Raw genomic sequence first — 21,911 nt, forward strand, 5'->3', positions numbered from 1 at the left:
TTTCCTGGGTGATGGGAAGTGATTGAATAACCCATAAGAAGTGAAGAGAAAGCAAAGATAAATTCAGGCAGATAGATCTTTAATGAGTTGATATGTTTATTTTGCTCAGTTACTGTGGGCCTGATTGTGCATATCCTTGCTTGTGTGAATAATTTGAATTCAGTTCAGAATTCTTCTTCGAACAGCCCATTTTGTACTTTTTTCTTTGGTGTTTATATCACACTGTGTTCACTTTTTTTTGGTTCTGGTTTGTTTGTTTTTCCCCCCTGCAAGGTTTCTGTTATAAAGAATATTCCTGCGCGAGCTTCCGAAATCTTGCAGTGGTAGACTTGGATAAATTCACTAGGTGATCTTGCTCCTGGTTATTGTATGTGGGGCTGAAATTTGAATTTAGCTAGGTTTTTCCTAAGTTGTTCTAGTATTTAGCAACTTGCCTCTTTCAGGTTTAAGTCTTGCTTTTGTTCTGAATGTTTATTTCTTTAAATTTCTTTGGGATGATGACTGTAAAAACTTTGTGGATGGTTTAGTGGCCAAATACATATGGGTTTGTACTGGAGCAAATGTTTCTTTACCTGTACTATGTACTTGCCTCTAGTATAAACATTGTTGCTAGAGCTAAAAAAAAATCAACTTTATTTTTCTGTGCTGTAGTTCCTTGACCATGTTACTTGAAGTGAGAAGAAAATAATTATTACATAATTTTAATGCAGAGTTTTTCTTGTTACCTCGACATATGTGGATGTGGTCCTCAGCAAGTATTGTCAATTATTTTAAAGATCATTTTTGTGTGACTATTTGTAACTGAAAATAGCAGCATCACCTTGGAATTGCTGGTTGTTACGTGGATTAGATGACAAAATGTAAATGTGGTGTTGCTCTCAGAACTGTGGACAGACACTTGGTTCCAGTCTACAGTTAAATTTATGCATTAGTGCTGTGGAAATTTGAAATTATATTCAAAACTGTTAAGCCAGACACCTGCCAGAATGTATTTGATATTGAGGATAACAAAATTCAATTAAAAAAAAAAAAAAAAAAACAAAACTCTACCAGAATAGTATAATAGCAAGATCAAGCTCTTTTCTTATCACTGTTTAAAAATGCAGGGTCACATTCCATTTTTATCCTTTCTCAATCTCTCTGGTCTGGCTTAAATATCTGGCTTCATCTCCCCCCCAGGCATGGCTCATTCAGGGTTTAGAGTGAGTGTGTTCCTTTTACTAATGTACACTGAGGACAGCTCCAGTGTGATCAAGTGTTTGTTCCTGAGGGCTTTTGCTCCCTGAAAGTATATATCTGATTAATTTGGCATCTGACATCACACTATTTCATATAAAAACACCAACCAGTGAGTTTTAAATTTCTCCAGATTCAGAGGGGTATTAGCTCAAAGTATTCTGGGGTAATTTAGAACCAGAAGGAAGCCTGTGAATATTTTAAAGTTAAATTATGGCAATAAAAACAAATCCCTTCCTTTTTTATAAATTGATTTATTTCTGATTTGTTTTTTTTACCATCTGGAGCATATTTTGAACTCTATATTGCTCTGCTTGTTACAGCTAGAATGAATAATTGACTAAACATAAAATACCATTTTGATGAACAAAACTCTGAGCACTTGAAAAAAAAAATTGCATTCATTGCAAGTGAAAGAAAATGCTGAGGTGGCTTTAGTCCTGTAAGTATGTGTGAGTTTGGCACAGCTGTTCTGGGAGAGAGGGAAGCAACTCCCTGGAAAATCTGTTAATCCAGTTTTGGAAACAACTCTGTCTTCCATGATGGGCCTGGTAAGAAGCTTCAGACACTGGGGGGGAGATATTTTATTTACAGGTTGTGCTGGTGCTGAGGACTTGTGGGGTTTATAGTGATTTAGGAGTTCTATGGGTTATGTATCTCACTCTGTCCTCACCATAAAGTTTTAGAAACTTCTTCCTAGTTTATTTAGAGTTTATTGCTATATTACTGCTTAAGAATATTTCCTTTGCTTTTGTTTTAACTCAAACTGTGTTTAATGTCATCTTTAAATTCCCATTTGTACTTAGTTTTCAATTCCCATATGGCTTGCCTGAATTAATAATCTCTGCTCAGCTTTTATTAGCATATACCTTTTAATGATCTATTATTATTAATTTTTATCTTTGTTTTTTCTCCTCAAAATAATAAAAAAATACAATTACAAAAATAGTTTGAATATTTCATTTTATTATATTTATAAAGTAGTGGGAAAACACAACCATATTGATTTTTGGTAATAGGCTGAATAATTTTCATGGTGTAGCAAGCTGTAGTGTAGTGTGAAAACAAAGGTAGGAGAAAGTGCAAAATTCTCCTTTTGTACCAGGATTATAGCTGCTTCTTCATATTTATCCTCTGTTCTGGGTCAGATGTGAGATGCTTTGTGGCAAACAGAACCCCAGAAGTACAACTTAGAAGGTAGAATAAAAGCCATTGGATAAAATGAATGTTGAGGTAGTAAAATTCTCACTGACTGAAATGGAATTTATGCCTGAGAAGAAATGTAGGATCATTCATATCTGATCAGTTCTTTCTTGTTCTGCTCTTGTTATTCCTGGCAATTCTTTATAAAGAGATTTCACCAAAAATCCATTTTTGCTACCTTCTAATGGTCTCTAGAGAAATGGAGGGTTTTAAAACTGTGTTTGCTGCTAAAGTGTAAAATTCTCTTTACGAATTGCCATGGTCAGTCAAAGCAAATATAAAGGTGTTATTGGACAGCCATTAGAAAACTTGGCTCAGGTAAAATGTGCTTTCAAAGAGAATAATGTTCTGCAGTGAGTGGCTCTTTATAAGTTTAAACTAATATATTCATTTGGTGATATTCAATGAAAGGAAGGAGCCAGTGAGCACTGCAAAGTACTGCATAATTCTTGAATGGATTTTCAATCACAATAATTGCTTGGTCATTTCTTGGATCTGCTTCCCTGGGCTGCTAATGTTGTCTTAGAAGGGGGAGGGGATGATCAGGTTTCTTATAACAAGGTATAACCAAACCGAATGTATAAAAAAAACCCCAAATAATTCTTCCTTTCAATTCCCCCTTCCTCACAAATCCCCTTTGAAACAGAAAAGAGATTTATGGTTGTTGTATTCAGCAGGCATGGGACAACCAATGCCCCTCAAATAGAAACTTTTTCATCAGATTCCTCCTCCAGTGCTGCTGCCACAGCCACATATTGAAATGAGAATGGTTTCAGTGGAGAGCAGCTGAAGGATGGATCCTTTGTACACCATCAGTTAATTCCTTCACTTGCAAATTTAATGTTGCATCAAAAATACAAAGTGCAAAAGTACTTCTCCCCTACATTTTCACACCATGCACGCCATTTTAACAATAGCTAATTAAAATGAGCCCTTCTGTTAGCAGAGCATCACGTTGCAGGCTGGGAAGAACAATGGTTTAGGGGTGGAGGAGTTGCTTTGAGCAGAAAGGCGTTGGGGCTGGGGAGAAAGCACTGAGGATTTTAGTATAATGTGAAGTGTTCAAAGAAATTTTATTTCATCATAAAGATTAGCAGGCTGTGTAATTCAATTTAAAGCTGGTTGGTGGTGTTCTGTCTATTACAAAGCCTTTTTCTTTTTTTTTTTTTTTTTTTTATTGCCACTATTTTTTTTATGTTGTATGCGACTACAAAACCTCGTAGACAGCAGGAATGATCTTAGGGGTTTTGTGCTTCCCACCTGCCCTCCTCTTTTCCGTTCTGCATGTTAGGAAATATGTGAGATTACTTTAAACTGAGCTACAAAACAGTCCCTCAGTGAAACACCATCCTGGATTTTTTTTTTTTTTGGCTTGTGTAAAATAATTATTTTTGTGGCCCAACAGCCACTGAAAGTGAAGACCTGTTAAAAATGTTCAATAGAGAGGACGGAATTGAGCTTAAAACTGAAATGTTAGCATTTATTCACATTGGTTGTGGACATTACTGTGCTGTAGAAAAGCAACATGCAGCAATTTATGGTAATGCAAGACTGGCAGACCTTTCTCTTACAGTAATTGCCTATACTAGGGGGTTAATAAATGTTCCAAGAATTACTGACTTCTTTTTTTTTCTTGAAGAAAAACAGAGAGCTGCTTATTGCTGGCTATAACCAGCCTGCGTAGCTTGTTCATTAACCCTCTTGTTGCAGGGGGCTGAGTGTTTGAGCTTGGGCAATTCCAGCATGGGAAGGACGTGTCTTGGCACACAGGGGCTGTGAAAGAAAGTCCTGTCTCCCATCCACCCCTATCAGGCCTGCTAGGAGACTTTCAAGCCTTAATTGCCTGTATTTAGGGAGTACATTGGTTTTGGAGGGTGGGTGTTTTATTAGTGGGCACCAACCACTGGTAAAGGAGAAAAAGAAGAGGAGAACCACTTTTCCCAGAGCTAAAGGAACTTTTGTATTCCTTGTCCTGCTCTGTGCTGGGCATGGCAGTAAATGATGGCACCTGCTCTGTAGGGTGGCTCTAAGACCCACAGGAAGCACCTTCAGCCCTGGGAGTGATGCCTTGAGAAGGCTGAGGGAGAACAGAGGCTGGACAGAGCTAAAGAATAAAACAGGGATTTGTTAAAAGGCCTCCAAGGGATACGCCTTGGGCAGTACAAGAGCCTGGCCGGGGCTACACCCAAGATGGACTCCAAGTCACCAGTTTTCACACTTTTTATAAGTTTTGGTCCATTTACATATTGGGGTTAATTGTCCAATTACAGCTTCAGGTTATGAAGTCCCATCCTTCCAGTTTCCTCCCCTCAGTTCCCTGCTGTTTGACACTTTTTGGGCCTGAAGCTGCAATGGTGTCCTTGGGCTGGAAAAGGATTGTTTTTCTAACTAGAATGTGAAGAGAACTTGCTAACACTTTATATGAAGTTCAGAGTTACATACTAAAGCAGTACAAAATCTGGAAAATATGAAATCTAAACCTAAAGGCATCAGTGCTAATAATGCTTTGAGAAGGCTGACTTAGAAAAGAGACTAGAGAGAGTTAAAGAATAAAGCAGGGATTTATTCAAAGTATCTCCTCCATGGACCCACCTTGGGCAGCACAAGAGCCCAGCCAGGGCTGCACCCAAGATGAACCAAAATGGCCCCAAAATGCACGAGCGCTCCCAGGGTCTCTCCCTGGGATCAGTTCTGCTCCATTTGCCCCTTGCAGTTCATTGTCCCATTCCAGCTTTAGCCCAGGCAGTCCCACCCTGCTTGTTTTTCTCTCTCCAGCTCACGGGGTTTGTGCTCTTGGGGCTGAGATTTGGATCATTTGTCCTTGGTGCCCAGCTGGAGAAGGAATTGTTTTGTCTCTCTGCTCTGTGCAGAGAGCTCACCATCCCCTCATGTGAAGCCCAGAAGTGCACACTAAAGCAGCACAGAATGTGAAAAATATGAAATTTTTCACATGAGGCATCTCTCTGTGCTCCTCAGCCAGTGACACCAGCCTGGGCTCAGCGCTGGCTCACAGGAGGGCTGGATTCTGGTAGCCCTGCCCCAGCTTTGGGAATGTCTGTCAGGACTTGTGGTGGCTCTGAGGCTCAGGTCACATCAGTGCCTGACTTCACTAGTTCTGGTCTCTTTGCTCATCCTGCACCCCAGCTGAGAGGGGACAGTCACCAAAGGCACCTCTGGCCACTGATGGTGCCTTTGGTGGAGAAGGAACAAAGCAGCACACCAGGGAACAGCAGTGTAAGGAGAAAGGCCGTGGAAAGCCAACACGGGGAGAACAAAATAACATAAAACTGGGGGTGGGGTGGAGACTATGAAGAAGAGAGAGACAAATGAGAGCACAGGGACACAAAGTACTGGACCTGCTCTTTTTCACTTGCTTTTTCCAGAGCTTCATCTCTTCTTGAGTTAGTAAAATTAGGATATGAGAGCTCAGGAGCACTCTGTACTTTGAATTTCCTGTAATTTTTGGTAAGTGAACCATAAAGACCTCAGAATTATGTGCATCTTTTCTAATGAACCAGAAGCTTTCACGTCACAGAGCAGGCTGGGTCTCAGAGCTCCTTTTCTCTTGAACGTTGCCATTACATTTTTTTGTCATAACCAGCCGACAAAGGGTTCTAAGTTTAAAGCAGAGCTGCAAATGATAAAGAATTACCCACATGTCCTTACTTTTCCCTGAGCTGCTCTCCCCAATATGTTCCTCTGAAGGCTCCCTGCTCCCTCAGCAGCGCTTGGCATTTGCCTTCACTCCTGAGAGATGAGCAGAGAAGCTGCAAGGATTTGCTGCAGCTTTGTGCAGGAGATGTCTCCTGAGCATAGCAGGGAAGGAATTTGCTCCTCCTCTTCTCTGCCCCAAGTTTCAGTGGCTGCAGGAAATAAAATGATGCTGTAACTAGACTTTTGGTGCTGAGAGTAAAGGTCCTGGACTGCTGTCCCCTCTCAAACCCCATGAGGCTGGTGAGGGGCTTGGAACACAAGCCCTGTGAGGAAGCTGGGGGAGAAAAGGAGACTCAGAGGTGACCTTATCACTCTCTACAACTCCCTGAAAGGTGGCTGTGCTCAGGTGGGGTTGGGCTCTTTCTCCAGGAACTGACAGAACGACAGAACCAGAGGACACACCCTTACCTGCACCAAGGGAAATATAGGTTGGATATTAGGAAAACATTTTTTACAGGAAAGGTGGTAAAGTTCTGGAATGGCTGCCTGGGGAGGTGGTGGAGTCACAATCCCTGGGTGTGTTTAACAAAGCCTGGATGTGGCACTGGGTGCCAGGGTTTTGTTGAGGTGCTGGGGATGGATTGGGCTCCATGGTCTTTAAGGTCTCTTCCAACCTGGTCATTCTGGGAATTTTGGGAATTTCCCAGGAGGTGGTGGAGTCACCATCCCTGAGGTGTGTTTAAAAACAGACTGGATGTGGCACTGGGTGCCAGGGTTTGGTTGAGGTGTTGGGGCTGGGTTGGATTTGATGATCTTGAAGGTCTGTTCCAACCCTGTGAATTCTGTGAATCCTGTGACCCACACTGTACAGAAAGCCACTCCCCATTTGCTGTAAATGACAATCCTGTGCCATTAGCTGGAGTGGGAAGGGCAGGAGGGGATGCCCTGCTGTGCTGGGCACCCAGGCTGCACAGGGGCAGGGGGAGGAAGCAGACACCTCTGCTCTGGTGGTGGAAGGGGTCTGGCGTTGCAGAGAGGTACCAGAGTGTGTCCAGCTAGAGGGGAAGCAATGCAGCCATTCATAAACAACTGCTTCCCTGAGACCAGCTGTGAAAACAATGATGCTTGCCTGCGAGGTGAGAGGGCAAAACCTGGGCAGAAAGGAGAATAAATAAGGAATAAATTGTTACCTTTGCCTTAAGTGACTGAAATAGCTGCTCTCTGGATGCTTTGTGCCAGTGAGCAGCTCTGATTGTAGTTCTGAAGTGTAGTTGTCGTGTTATTCAGCAGAACTTTGCCTGCATATCATGGCTTTTTACAGCAGGTTTCTCATCCCATTTTTTTTTTGTTTCAAAGGCTAGAAAAGATGGCTAAAATGGGTAAGTCAAGAGAGATTCCTACTCTGCAGAAAGCACGCTAGGTGAAAAATTGCATGCTCCAGCAATTAACCATAGTATTTAATTACAGAGAAGTATTTATTGGTGGACCAGAATTGCCAGTGTCCTTCTCTGCACTAGGGTACAGCTGCTACATCACACACATTTTCAAGCACCTTGTGAAAATGTTGCTTGAACATTTTCAAATTCACAACAATAAGTGCCATAAATCTCACACATTGATCTTAAAAATGTTTCCCTCCTAGGTTAGAGGCTTACAATTATCCTTATTGAGGAGCAGAGATGGCAGCAGCAGATCTTTCCTTTTCCTGTAACAGGGGCAGGAAAGATCAAGAGTTTCACCTGAATTCTGTCACAAATAAAAGCATGCAAACTCTCTGTTGCAGAATGGGGTTTACATTGCATACACTGTTTTTCATTTTTTCTGTTTTGTCCTGCCTTTGGAAGGAGAATTAGGAAGTATTTCAGTTTTCTGCAATGAAATTCAGAGATCTGGATTCTTAAAAAAAAACTTCAGTGTGAATTTGACTGGTCTGCTGTGAGGTCCTGGGATGCTGCAGCACAAATTACAGCCAATAAACTGGAAATTGAAATTCTGCAAAACCACTAGAAAAGAGGAGGTGGCAAGAAACAGTAGCAGGGGTGAGACAGAGAACTGGGAAATCAAATCACTGCTGCCAATGTCCATAGTTACCACTGCAAACCTTTATCAGGCTTCAAGCTTCCTTCTCACTCTCTTTTTAGTGTTTGTGCTCAAACTTACAAGGACGGGATCTGCGCCCTCCTGCTCAGGGAATTCTGAAATTCCCTCCTGCTCAGGGAATTCTGGATGGCCAGGAAGAAAACCTGCACAAGAGGAATTCAGCTCCTTGCAATAACATGATACAGCTGGAGTGACTTGATTCTCCCTCTCAGTAGCTAAGGAACCTCTCTGTGAGCTGGATTCCTCAAAAGGAATTTCCTTAGAGGGCTCAGGAGATTCCTGGCATCCAAGTTCATCTTGGAAGACTGTAATGGAATGTTTAGCTTTCTTTGGAATAATAAATTTAAACAGGGGGTTCAGAAGATAGTTCTGGAGGTTCCTAAAGACCTGCCTGGACATCTGAGCTGACTAATTTCTGTTTGCATTCTCTGTGCACCTTCTCTTTGTGTTCTCTCCTCCACAAACAGCTCAGAAAAGGCCTGTGGAGGTGTGTCTGGAACACACATATCCCTGCTGGATATTGCACTCTAGAAGTGGAGTTTAGGCTCAAGCTTTTGATTTCTGCCCTTTCCAACTTAGGAAAGGAAGGAGCAACAGGAAGGAAGGAAGGAAGGAACAGTTCCCAACAAGCATCAGTATTGCCATGTGAAAATATGTGTAAAACTACCTTGGAATATCAAACTTGTTTCTTATACTTCAGTGTTTACAAATAAAAGCACAGGCCTTGGTCACAGGGTAAAATCTCAAGAGCAGCTAATTGCTTTAGCACACCGGAGAATGTTACATTCTCAGAGTTATTAAAAAAGCTGTAGTCTGATTTTAGGCAGTAGTTCCTGCTTTTAAAGCCTCTGGGAGATTAAAAATAATATTTTATCTTATTTCTTCTCTTTAAGTTTATTTTCCTTCTGATTATTCTTGCTATCCCTGCTTTTATCTTTCCTCTTTTCATTATGGATATTAATCCACATAACACTGTGGATTACAAACCACAGTTAATTATACCGCAGTTAATTATAAACCCCAGTATGTTTTGTAGTTTCCCAACAATATGCTCAAAAATAATAATTTTAAAGGAAGGATTTCAGTTCCAGGTATAAAATCAAGAAGTCATGCAGGATATAATGTATCATATAAAGAAAATAGTTTTTAGGAGCTTCTTGTTTATGTATTTTGAGATTTTTCTTTTTGTAAGAAATGCTCTGGATACCTTCCTGGGATACAGAAAAAAGGAGATATTTGAAGGGATTTTTTTTTCAGAAATACTGCCTGGGCTCTGCCAGGCCAGGAGACAGAGGAAGGTAATTTCCTACTGTTTTGTGCATATGTAAGTCCTAGAGACTTCTAAAAATGAGAAAATAAATGATGGGAACAAGCTCAAGGACTTGGGAAACAGGAAAATGTTTTGGAAATCATGTGTTTCCCTGGTTGGTGCATTTATTTGTTCATATTTAGATAGGTGGGCAGGTACTGGGAGGATCCTGATGGGGGGGTTGGGGTGTGTTGGTCAGTCCTGTGGGCAGAAAGGGAAGTTCAGCTGCTTGTTTGAAGGTCTCTGTCAGTAAGATAGAAGAATTTGGGGCTGAATCTAGATCTGGGTCCTGCACTTGTAGTTCTCATTTCCTTCACTAAGTAGTGAAGAAATGATATCAAACCTTGTTTCTGTTTTAAATAAACTTTTTCTGGAAATTCTCATCCTTTTAGCTTTCCCTGGCCTTTTGCAGTGTGAAAATCCATGTACATTAAAATACCAAGATATTGCCTGTGATAATTATGATTAGCTTAATTACCTTCTGTATAATTGTTTCTCAAGATGACCTCCTTTTTGGTGGCTTTATTCATTTATTTTGGGGGGAGGGGGGGGGGAAGACTTAATTGGAACTGTAGATGACAGAGATAAAGGGGATGTTCTGGGAAATAGGTCCAGATCTCTTTGTGTCAGGCAATGGAAGTTGAGTTTTTATATTCTTAAGATTCATGGAGAAAAATAATTTAAATTGATACGGTATGTGTGTGCACAAGGTAATATCAACAACCAATATATTATTTCAAAATCTGGTGAATTTCTTCATGGAGGATTAGGTTATATAGTGTGGTGGGCTCCGAAAAGAAAATAGAATTGTGTATTGATGCCTTTAGAAATATTATTTGAGGGCAATAAAATGTTCTCTGGAATTCCCTCCTGAGTGGAGAAAATGGAGTTTGTTTGCAGTAATTGCATTTTCTAGCATTTGCTTTCGTGCTTTCCAATATGAGTTAAGCCAATTGGAACCTGTGATTTTGTTTTGCTTATTGGCAAAAGCACCATGTAAATTGATCAGTGATGCATTTATAGAGAATGCTTTGAAAGTTTTGAGAGAGAGATGCCTTTCTCTTATTAGATTTAGATAGTATTAGGGTTCATTTTTATGTTTAAGCCTAATGCAATAGTAACCAAAAACGTTTCTTTTCAATTAAGTCTAAATTAAGTCCAAGAAGGACATTTCTACTTAGCCCTACTGGCACTGTGAAGGCAGAACTTAAGTTCCAGCCTTAGTATTTGGAGTTCAAGGTCACAGGCATTTGGAGCCACACAAGGTGCTGAAATTGGTCTAAAATTGGTCAGCCCTGCTACATTAAGGTCTTGATTGCAGGAGAAAAATCCAAAGTTCTGTTGGACAAAGCGGGGTTTATTTCTCTGTGTGCACAGTGCACAAACAGAGCCTGAACTGCAGGGGCTTGATGCAGGTGGCTCTGTCACTGTAAATACAGGGTCATTCTGTTTAGGGAAGCACCCTTCAGCTCTGCCAGACAAAAGGTCTTCTGGCCTGAAAAATCTCTGATGGTGTCCCTTAAAGGATCCCTTGGAAGGGGCACAGGGCAGCAGCACAGACCTGGGTATATAAATTGATACCTTCAGGTACCAATTTGCTGGGGCAAAGAGGAGGGCAGCAGGAACTCCCATGAATGCAGGAAGCACATGTGAAAATAAAAAAGGACAGACAAGGCTATTGAGATTTCCAGGTAGGGTGGTCTCAGAATTTGCCAAATTTAAAGAGAAATTTCACAGCTGACAGCTCCTTTGATTTTAAGTTACGTGATTTTTTTTTCCCCCTCTTGAAAGCTCTGTCTTTTAGGTTGCATAATTAAAAGCCTGAAAAGAGAGCCTTTCCAGGGACTAGCAAGCAATCTGTGCTGCTTGCGTTTCAGATTTCATAATTTTAAAGTCAATTTGGGGGGACTTTTTACACCTAAAGTTGGCAGTGCTGTGAGCTGCAAAATCTGGAGGGTTTTTTTTTTTTTTCCTTTTGCTTTTGAGGTTAGGCTGAACAAAACCTTCAGATTCTGTTTCGAAACAAAGAAACGCCACATATTAATTGTTAAAACTTTAGTGAAGATTTCCATGTTTCAATAACAGCAGCCCAGTGAAGTTCAAAACAAGCTGGAGATCAAAAAACAGAACAAGTTATGTCAGAGTAACGCAAAGGAAGCCGTGGAACGCTGAAGGGAAACAAAAGCTTGTTGCTGCATTTCTCATTTCAGCAGACAGGAGGGAGATATTAATCACAAACAGTTACATTAGAATAATGTTATGGTTGAGACATAAAAACATCAAAGCAAGGAATGGTGACCTGTGCAAAAGCGTGGTTAGATCAGACCTGTGGCCGAGCTGGTTCTGCAGAGCACGTGGGGATGTTTTGGCCTTGTGTTGTGCAAAATTCACTAGGTTCTCTTGTGGAAGAGAGAGAATGAGTGGAAACTTGGTGTTAGGCACCGGTGATGGTGCACATCAGAGTTGTGTGCAGTGCCTGCAGGGGTGGAGCAGCACCTGTGCTCCCTTGGCACCGCTCGGCCGAGCTTGACATCCACCCAGTGCTTCCTTGCTTTCATGGGTTTATGGCTCAGCCCCGGCATTATTGTAACGTAGTTTTTTGTGTTTAATGTTCCTTAGACTTGGTTTTCCATTGCCAGCATGGAGGAAATCCTAATGCATGAGTTTGAGAGGAGAAGGCAGCAGACTCTGAACCTGCTGTGTGGCTCGATCCGCAAGCGTGAGTATTAACGCTGGAGCTGTCAGGCCTTGTGGAAATTAATGAAGCCTGACGGCTACAGAGGGAAAGGTCACAGGCAGAGCTTGCACTCACCTAACATTTCTGTTTTGTTGTGTCTAACAGTGCTCTCAACAAAAGGGAGCTTTAATGTACAAGCGTTGGATTTATCGCAGGGATTCCAGGGCCCCAGCCTTTGCTTCTCCCTGTGCTGCGATGCGATGTTTTCTTTGCATAAAGGCAAAACAGTTTCATGTTCATTCAGCCTTTCCTCTTGCTGTGTTGCCCACGTGTGTTTTGCCTTTATTTTTTTCTTCTCCAAAACTGGACGGGAAAAGAAAAAAAAAAAGAAAAAGGAAAAGAAAGTGGCATCAGAACTGATGGCAGAATGCTTTTCACTGGGAAGACTTTGAGAGATCTCATGCTTCAGTTCTTTGTACTGTTTTAGAAGCATGCTCTGGTTTTGTGCATGTTCTGTTTCTTATTTGCTGCTTTTTTTTTTTGCTTTTAATTGTTTCATTGTGTAGGTTTCTGCAGACACAGGGAGCTAAGCTGCATAGAAATTCATGGGCTATGTTTTCAGCCAGTGTGTTGGTTGTTACCAGTTTGAGCTCTTCTGTTGAGGGCTTTTTGTGAAGGCTGACTTGACTAAAACAGCCAAAATATTTTCATAGTCAGTTGGTCAGTCTCATCTCGGAAAAGGTGTTTTTCTTGCCCAGTTTTGGATCTCAGTACCTGAAGTGGGTTGTTGGTGGGATAGGCCCATCTTATCCTGTGGAAGCTCAAGTCTGTAAAACTTATGCAGTCTAACTCACTTATTGCTGCTGAGGGAGAAATAGCAGCCTTTGGGCCATTCTGCCTTTGTTTTAAAAAGCTGAAAGTAACCTCTGTGTGTTGGGACTGTGCTGAAAATGCTGGGAAGAGAGAGTGACCGTGGCCCTGTGATGCTAAGGGCTTTCCATGAGAAACCTCTCAGGAAGAAGTTGCAGAGCTGCTGACCAGAGCTGGACTCTGCTGGTTGCCCTCAGCAGCTGCAGCTGTGGGGACTGAAGTCTGCAGGAGCAGCACAAAATCTGCTTCTTCTGTGTTTACCCCTGGATGTGTATGGGGCTGGTTATAAGGGAATGCTCCATGACCAGTTTTGCACTTTTGGGGCATACACAAAATACCTTAAATTTGAGATGCTTCACTTGCATGCACATCTCTCTTGTGCAGTTTTCCCTCTTTTTAAGATTTATACTTCAAGGCTTCTCAGCCTGTTTCTCAGCATATGGCCAAAGGGTTTATGAGGCTATGAAACAGGCATGAAAAAAGCTCCATGTTTCATGGAAGTGTTGTGTGGTTTGAATAGTTAATGCATGCGTATGCATATTCAGAGCTTTGCATCAAAACCACTTGCATATCATTTGTGTGTAAATACAGGTTTCTACCACTCTACAGACAGCTAGTGTCACATTATTTCTCATTCCCCTACTTCCCTGTGGGGTTTCAGGTAACAGTAGTAGAAAAATAATGTGATTTTCTATTTTTATAGGGGCTCAGCAGTTAACGTTCACTGCCAGGCACACTCCTTTTCATGTCTGGCAGCTCTGCAGAACTTGGGTTGTGTGACTAAACTATACTCATATGAAGCATGCTATTAAAATGGGAATGGGTGTTCAACAGATTAAGGCTTCCTAGGCTCCAAGTGCTTAAGGTGAACAAAGAAAGCCACTGAAACAACTCCTTAGGTAGGTTAAAAAAACCCCATAGCCCCCTGGCCCCCAAGCTTGCCCCCTTGTCCCATGTAATAGATCTATTTAAAATCAGACTGTTGTTCAGCTGAGACTTGCAGTGGTGTAAGTGGCTGCAGCCAGCAATGGAAGTTCTGCCTTAGCAGCATTCGGACCCCCACTCCTTTTTTGCCACATCATTTTTCATCTTTTGCCCATTTTTCATTTTCATCTGATGCACTCTGCTCTGTGCCCACCAAATCCTTGTCTGGGCAGGAAGGTGCCATGGCACAGGAGTAAAGATGAACCTCTGGGGGACAAAGGTACCTGGGACTATAGCCTGAGGATTGACTTGTTAGACCAGTCACAGAAGTTTTCTGAGACTCCCAGATTAATGCATTTACTGTAAACAATTCAATTTTTCCAAGGCATTCAGAGATAACCATTGTTGCCTTTGTTTGAGCAAGAGCAGTATTGACCTTTTGGCTTCCAGAAGAGAACAATTTAATTGCAGTATTTTCTTGATCAATGAGTACATTGTGCCCTGGCTTGGACTGTTAAGAGTTGTTGAAAAACATCTGAACCAAAATAATAGATATATTTTGAAGATACATGTGCACACCCTGTGTATGTGTGTGTACAGACACAAATACTCTAGTATAAATGACTCTGCTTCACAGACTTAGTGCCCTGCTTGTTTTTGGTAGTTGTAATTTTAGCCTTTTGATCTCACCTATTAAGCATTTTAAATAAACTCAGTTATTATGCTGAGAGTTAATAATGGGGGTTTCTGAAGTGCTCAGCCCAGCAAACAGATCCCACTTTTTCTAGTTTGGAAAAGGATTCTTCTAATTGTTTTCCAGGGTCACAGTATAAATTTAGAATGGATGATGTTGCTGATGCATAATGGAAGATCTGATAGTTGGGAAATCAGACTAATAAAGACCAAATGTGGCTAACAAAGATTTAGTGAAGGGAAATGAGGAAAAGCCTTCCAACCTGTGTGTTGTGCTGTACAGGCAGCACTGATGCAGAGACACAGAGATTAATCTGGTCAAGATAAAACTAAATTACCATGGAGTAGGAGATTTTTGAAGATGACTGTTTCTATTTCCATATTAAACACAAGGTCAACAGATTAGAGACAAAGGGCAGGACTGCCAAAAGAAAACAAAATATTTCAGAAATTATATCAGAGAGAGTGGATGTTGTGCAATGCCATGGGGCCTTTCAAGAAGGAAAAAAACAGACGGTGATGAATAAATAGCTGATCTGATTGCAGGTAATTTATTACTGTGATTAGTGCTATATAGTCCTTTTCCTCAAGGAAGAGAGAAGAATTGAATGAGACTTTGCCTTGTTGGTGCCCTGGCTTTTGATGTGTCTTAGTCCTAAAAATACCAAAAGCTGTCTTCACACCAATTTCAACAAATACTCTCTGGGTCCCCCCTACAGATTTCAGGTGCTTATATGACATGTATAATGCTACATTTATGTGTTTTAATAATTACTGATGTCACCATTAGTTTGCCTTTGCATGTCCTGTGTGCCTCCAAAGAAAGCCCTTATTTTTAAAATGTCAAGATAAAAAAAATACTGGGCAAAAATGCTCCAGGCTTATTTGGGCATAATATCAGCAAAACGTGCTGGTTTTCAAGTCTATCAAAATAAATGAAAGTGTAAAGCTTGGACATGTATCAAGTAAGATGAAGAGTTTTCTGTGGTAAAACAGGCAAATGTTGAGAACTTAGCTGAAACCTGAATTTTACTCCTCCATCCCACTTCTCTGAGAATATTATCACACCTAGCTTGTTTTGGGTGATTGATGGCTATGACAAGTGTATAAAATTTCATGCTGGTGATATCTTTTATGTTTCCTGGGAGAAGAGAAAATAGCAGTTTTATCTTGTGCCCAGGAGTCACAGAGAGCAGGAATTGTAGGTACATGCCACACAGAGTTTTTAAATAAAAATGCATTGCAGAGCAGCACGTAGTAGAGATGGGCAGGGGGAGGAAAGTGGGAAAGGAGTGAGTCAAAAACTGTAGAGGAGCATTTATTGCATCTCCCCAACTTTTATTCTAATGCAGCACCACAGAGAGTTATGAATATGTATTTTATTCAGACCTGAGGTGTCTATGAAAAACACAGTCTGCTTGGATTTTTCAAGGGATTTGTAGCTTTTTGGTTTTCCATCCAGAATTCACTAATTTTGCAGAGATGATGTTTGCACCTATGCCTCGTGTAATTCCTGTTTGTGTGCTGTAAATGCTGGAAAAGCAGAGGGTTCTGACTGTAAGTCCTATTTAGGGAAAAGTTAATCTTGTTGTACATACTTACAGCTTTACTCTGAATCTCACTTTTGAAAAGAACCCAAACCAAGCAGTTTCAAAAGTTGAAAGACAAGTTTTAAACTAGCAAAGCCACTTCTGTTCAGGAGCACTGTACTCACAAGAAATGTGTTGCATCTGATTCTGTCTTCCCTGGGACAGGTGGTGTGAGTTCCAGACCTGGAAGACAAACCCAAAGATTTCTATTTCATTTTGCTGCCTTTCTGAGGAAAAAAAACCAAACCAAAAACAAACTGCACAGAAATCCCTATAACAAACCCAACCATTTCTAAATAATTCTTAGTAATAAACACCAAAATGAAGGATAAGGTATGAGACTAAGAAATCAGGCTTGTGGGGAAGGCAGGAGCAACTAGCTTTGATGCAATCCTACGAGGGATTTTTGGCAAGTCACAGTGGGACAGATTTTGTAAGAGAGCCTAACTTCTGTGAAGACACCACAGTATGGGGCTGCATTTTTAAGGGAGCTCAGCACCCAGTATGTTTATTTGGAAGATCTGGCACTGATTGCTGGTACCAAGTGCTTGAAAATCTGTTCTGAGCTCCAAAAATCTGGCTCTGTGAGCACGATCCATGTGTCCTTCCAAACAATGGTATTAGTTCCCCTGAATTGAGGGGAGCAAACATGTGATTCCTTACTTCTGACTCTGCTGGTAAATGATTTAATCAGATTTTCCTTTTTTCTAGTTTGTCTTATGTGGCTGAGTTTCATGGTTGCTTCTACTTGTGTGCTTTTTACAAGAAATTAGATACTAGCATAAACATAAACATAATAATAATAATGATAATATAAAAGTATGTTGCAAATGAATCGAAGCTTTTGGGAATAGGCTAGGTCTTGAATAAATGTGGATTCTTTGCTTCTTTTTTGCCAAGGTCAGGATTAATTGTGTGAGAAGGTATTTTTTGTTCAGACTCAGATGTTTATTAGTTCTCATCTATGCTGTAGTCTCACAAACTGGGAATTCTTCAGTGCTTCACTCTAACAAACTAAAAATGGAGCTGTATCTCCCTCTCTGCTAGGCCTTTTAAGGATAAACTGTCCAATTAAGAAATGACACCTAAATTGTTTTCACTTTTAACCCAATAACCAACCACACAATGTGGACTTTTTAATCCAATTACACAAAACCCTCCCAAACCCATGGAGAAGAAGGTGAAGAAGAAGGAGCCGCCTCCACCCTAAAACCTCCATCTTGCTTTATACATATAACTGTATTCTAAAACCTTAAACTCCAAGTTTTCCACCCTGTCATATTACACACTTCTATTCGAACTCCTCACCCACAATCCCAGTTCTGTCATTCCATTTTGGAAGCTTCTCCACAGCCTCAGGTCAAATGCAGTGCTCTCTTGGGGGTCAGTGCCTGCCAGCACAGAAAGTCTGAAATTCTCAGCAATCAGGGGTTCCAACAAATAAATGCCACTGGAATAGAGATGAATCCAAATAAAGCCATAATTTAAAAACCAGCAGTGCCCAGCAGTCTGCTCTGGTGCTCTCAGGACACGGCTGGCAGGCATCCTGCACTCCCTGCTCACCTGCCAGGCTCCTCACTGCTGGTCACTGCTGGGGACTGACCTGCATGAAAGCCTGGTGGGCACATTCAGGTGAATAACCCAGCAGTGCTGTTCCATGCCCCCTTTGGAGCTGGTTTTGCTGCCAGCAGCTGGTGTTGCTGAGCCCTGCAGCAGGGGCTCTGTGCTGTGCCATGGCTTTGTGTGCCATTCTGTGCATTTTCAGACCCTGTTCCACTGAGTGCAGGAGGAGCAGTATCCGTGTGCTGTGCCCAGCACGGAGATGCTCCAGGCCTCGGGTGTTCCACTCTGTCACTGCTGGCTGGCTGCTTGTTGTGGGAGGAAATGTGCTAATGAAGTCCTCTTTTTTGTTATTTCAGGAAACCTACCATATGAATATAAAATAGTGATTGCTGGGAATCATGAACTGACATTTGATAAGGAATTCATGGCAGACCTTGTTAAACAAGATTACTACCGCTTTCCCTCTGTGTCCAAATTGAAACCAGAGGACTTTGACAATGTTCAGTCACTCCTGACAAATAGTATTTACTTACAAGATTCAGAGGTAACAGTTAAAGGATTCCGAATATATGGTGCCCCGTGGTAAGTCTCAATTTCAACTTTCTTTGCTGTTTATTGCTTGAACCCCAGCAGGAATCATTCCTGCTGAACCTGCATGAAGCTGCTTTGTTGCATTGCCCTGCAGAACAGAATCAGACCTAGCTGTAACCATTCTGACACAGTTGCTTTTGTTTTTTTAATTTTTTTTCCTTTTCTTTTTTAGATAGATAATCTCTATTTAGTTACGTGTGTGAAATAAGACAAAAGGAACTGTAACTATTTCTGTTCTGCTTGCTGAATGCACCTAAACTGTGGAGTCAATACTGACTCTGTGCTTGTGGATGAACTGTGGTGGCATTTTTGGATGCATTAGGGAAACTCCATTACATTCTACAATGCTGAGCTATTTATAGCTGCTGTGCTAATAGATTAGTGTGGTGGCATTTAACACCCACACAGCACAAGGGAACAAGGCAGCAGGTGCTTTAAGCCTTATTTTTGAGCAGTTCTGGGCATTGTTTTCTTTTGCTAGTAAAGCTGTGATAACAGAATATCAAACCACTTTTGGTCTCATTCCACCCATGTGTCAAGCATGTCACGCAGGAAAGATTGCTGCCCAGTTTTGTGCTGAGGAGATCCTGCCTTGTTTTTTCTACATGTCATTTAATTGTGATGCCTGACATCTTTCTCTGGAGCCTTGGGTAGCACTTGTTCTAAATTCTCATGCTAAGAACAGCCACAGTCCTCTGAGGCTGTACCAGAGACCTGAACTTGAGTGATGGTGATAATCACTCTGTTGCTTGGAATTCTCAATTGTCAGCAGAAGCACCGAGATGCTAATTTATGCACACCTATAAGAAGGGCTTGTTATGAGCTTATAACTTATTTTTGATGTCAGGCTTGCTTTAAAGGTGAAAGCAGGAGAGGGGTTGAACCAGGAAATGGGACAAACCTGTACATGCAGTAGAAATTTTCCCCTTCAGCTCATCCTGGTTGCCTTGGCCTGCAGACCTTGGTGGCTGGTGTGGCACCACACACACTGATGCTTCTGACAGTGCTTTCTCCTGGTCCTGTTGTGTGCATCAGTGCTGGCTGGAAAGCTGTGATCTAGCTCTGTATCTCACATTCTTGACTTGAGCTGCTAATCTTTTCATTTAAGTTATAGCCTTTAGCTACTAGTTTAAATCAGCCTGACATTGCTTAGCTAAAAAAAGAGTAATGCTCTAAATCCTTGCAATATCAGCAAATTGGGAAAGATGGCCTTAATTCAGGTTAGGAATCATCTCCTGGAGACATTTCAAAGTAATTTTTTTGTAATAGCAGCACAGAAGGCCTTGGATAGTGAGGTGGGTCTGAGGCTTGCTGCAGGGTGAGGAGCTGAGCAAGATGTGCTGCTGAGGTTGGGGTTGTGTTCAGCTGCTTTGGTGTGTGTGCATCACACTTGGAGGGCCTCTCCCATGATTAGGGAGTGCAGGCATATTTCCAGATTTATTTGGATCAGATTTAATGAACTCAGCTTCCTGCAGCACTGCTGGAGAGACCTGGAGAACAGAGGAGAGAACTGTGTGATGCACCTTTACATTTATACGTGCTGGCAACTCATCATGTTCCTTTTTCTTCTCTTTCCCTTCCCAAATCTGTAATGGAAATCTGTCATCCTTTTGTCTCCAGCTGCATTTAGAAGTTCTTTCAATTTGCAGGTGTGCACATGGATTTAGAATGTTTGCTCTGCAATATTAAGGGACATCACATCAAGGCCCTGAGTTGTCTCAGCTGTAAAAAGTGAATGGCATGTGTCTCCTGACCTAGTCATGGAAGAAAAACCTGAATTAATCTTTCCTATCATCCATTGATAGATGGATTTTTCCCATTAGTGATGCATGATAAAGGAAGCTAGATTATTAGAAATTGACACTGAGCTCAAGCCAAGTGAGGACTTCTCTCTCCTGGTCTTCATTTGTGTTTAGCTGCCAAAAATCGTTATCAAATCATGTCTTGAGCAGCTGTTGGTGTGGAGTTGAGGCTACCATTTTCAATTCAGCTTTTTAGACCAATCAGCCAGTCTGTGTTGAAAGCAGAAATGTGGTATTGTCCGTGCATTTCTCTTTTTTTAAATTTTAATAATGACAGTTTTTAGAAAATGTGAACATTTACTATTTTTTTTGGTGTGTGTTTTAGCCAGTCTTTCAGAGGAAGGAAAAGTCCCATCAGATATTAGTTGTCCTAGGCTGACAAATTTGCCCTGAACCAGAACATTAGTAAAATCTGCTCTGATTTTGTTCTGTGCCTGGAAACTGAGACAGAATGATCAAACAAGCATTTCACCACTTCTTAAATTTTTATGCTCTCTCTCCCCTCCGATCACATCTTGCTCTATTCCTATAAATCTTCAGATTACCCCAAAGGAGGAGAAATGGTGGGGTTTTGTGTGTATTTACAGCCTCCTTACCCCAATTAATTCTGTCACAGAAATGGGGCACTGGTCATTAACCCAGAAGATGTGCCAACCCTAACAAGAGATAAGTTGGCATGTTCAATTTATGTGCAGTTTTGTAAGTATTTCCAGAGGGGAGGAAAAAACATTTTCTCATTTGCTGATAAAGCTACTGGTTTTAATTTTAAAAAGAGGGATCAAACCAAGAATAACAGATGTGATTCTGGAGGTTTGAGCCTGTCAGGGGTTTCTAAGAAGTAATTGCCAGAGTACTGGGAAGGTTGGCTATAATTCATCTATCTAGAAAATGTAAATTGCCAACTCAGTGTAAATACAGAGAGGAAATATCAGTTCATATTCATTGCATGCTATTACTCAGGGTACATCTAAAAGCTTTCTAAAGACCTAAGAGAATTCCAGTAGTGCCTCCTAACTTACAATTTAGCAGGATTTGTGAGTAAAAAAATAACTTACAATACATGGGAGCATTGGTGTGTGTTTGCAATTGGAATGTGCCGTGGTGCATAACAACAGCCTCTGAGGAGCAGAAAATTTGAATTTAGCCTGATAGTTCTGAGAGCATTAAATGGCATTAGCTGGAGGGAAGTTGAAAAGAAGAGTCTCAGCTCCTAAAAGAGAAAAGTGCAAGGGTGGGACATAAATCACATTCAGAGCTCTGCTCATTTTCTGAGGTGAAGAATGTAAGTGACATTTTCACACCTTAAATAGGAGATTCTTTGATGTACCTTGAAGGAACAAAATGGCTGAAGATTTTCCATTTGGTCTATAGATAACAATCCACAAAAACATTCCCCTCCTTTCTCTTCCTTCTGTCTTTGCCCTATGAACCTGGCTTGTTTGCTGGGAAAATAATTGATAGTTTATGCAGTGAAAAATTCTGTAAGGTTCCAGTGAAAACGTTTCCTCCTTGGGAAATTCGAGATTGAGGTGTGCTATTAAACAGGATGGAAAATAAAACTAGTGATGGATTTATGAATTTTTAAATCTTCAAACTCCCTCTGTGAAGCAAACATGAGCATAACTCATGCTGTGAAAGGGTAAGGAGACACAGTCTGTTTTTACTGCAGCTTTGGGTGCTGAATATGCATAAGTGAATTA

General features: G+C 41.1%; 1 protein-coding gene across 11 annotated transcripts in view; it reads left to right on the forward strand.

Moving 5' to 3' along the window:
• MPPED2 (metallophosphoesterase domain containing 2) overlaps positions 1-21,911 on the forward strand; it is a 154,834-nt gene that overhangs the window by 46,794 nt on the left and 86,129 nt on the right. For all 11 annotated transcript variants that reach the window (XR_009486788.1, XR_009486790.1, XR_009486789.1 and 8 more), the window contains exon 4: positions 18,175-18,400. Coding sequence is in view for 5 of the 11 variants with exons in the window: in XM_059848371.1 (XP_059704354.1) it covers positions 18,175-18,400 (226 nt within the window). In the remaining 6 variants the exon portion in view is untranslated. The remainder of the gene's footprint in view (positions 1-18,174; positions 18,401-21,911) is intronic.

Source organism: Haemorhous mexicanus, chromosome 6 (genome assembly GCF_027477595.1).
Source record: "Haemorhous mexicanus isolate bHaeMex1 chromosome 6, bHaeMex1.pri, whole genome shotgun sequence".
Classification (NCBI taxonomy): domain Eukaryota; kingdom Metazoa; phylum Chordata; class Aves; order Passeriformes; family Fringillidae; genus Haemorhous; species Haemorhous mexicanus.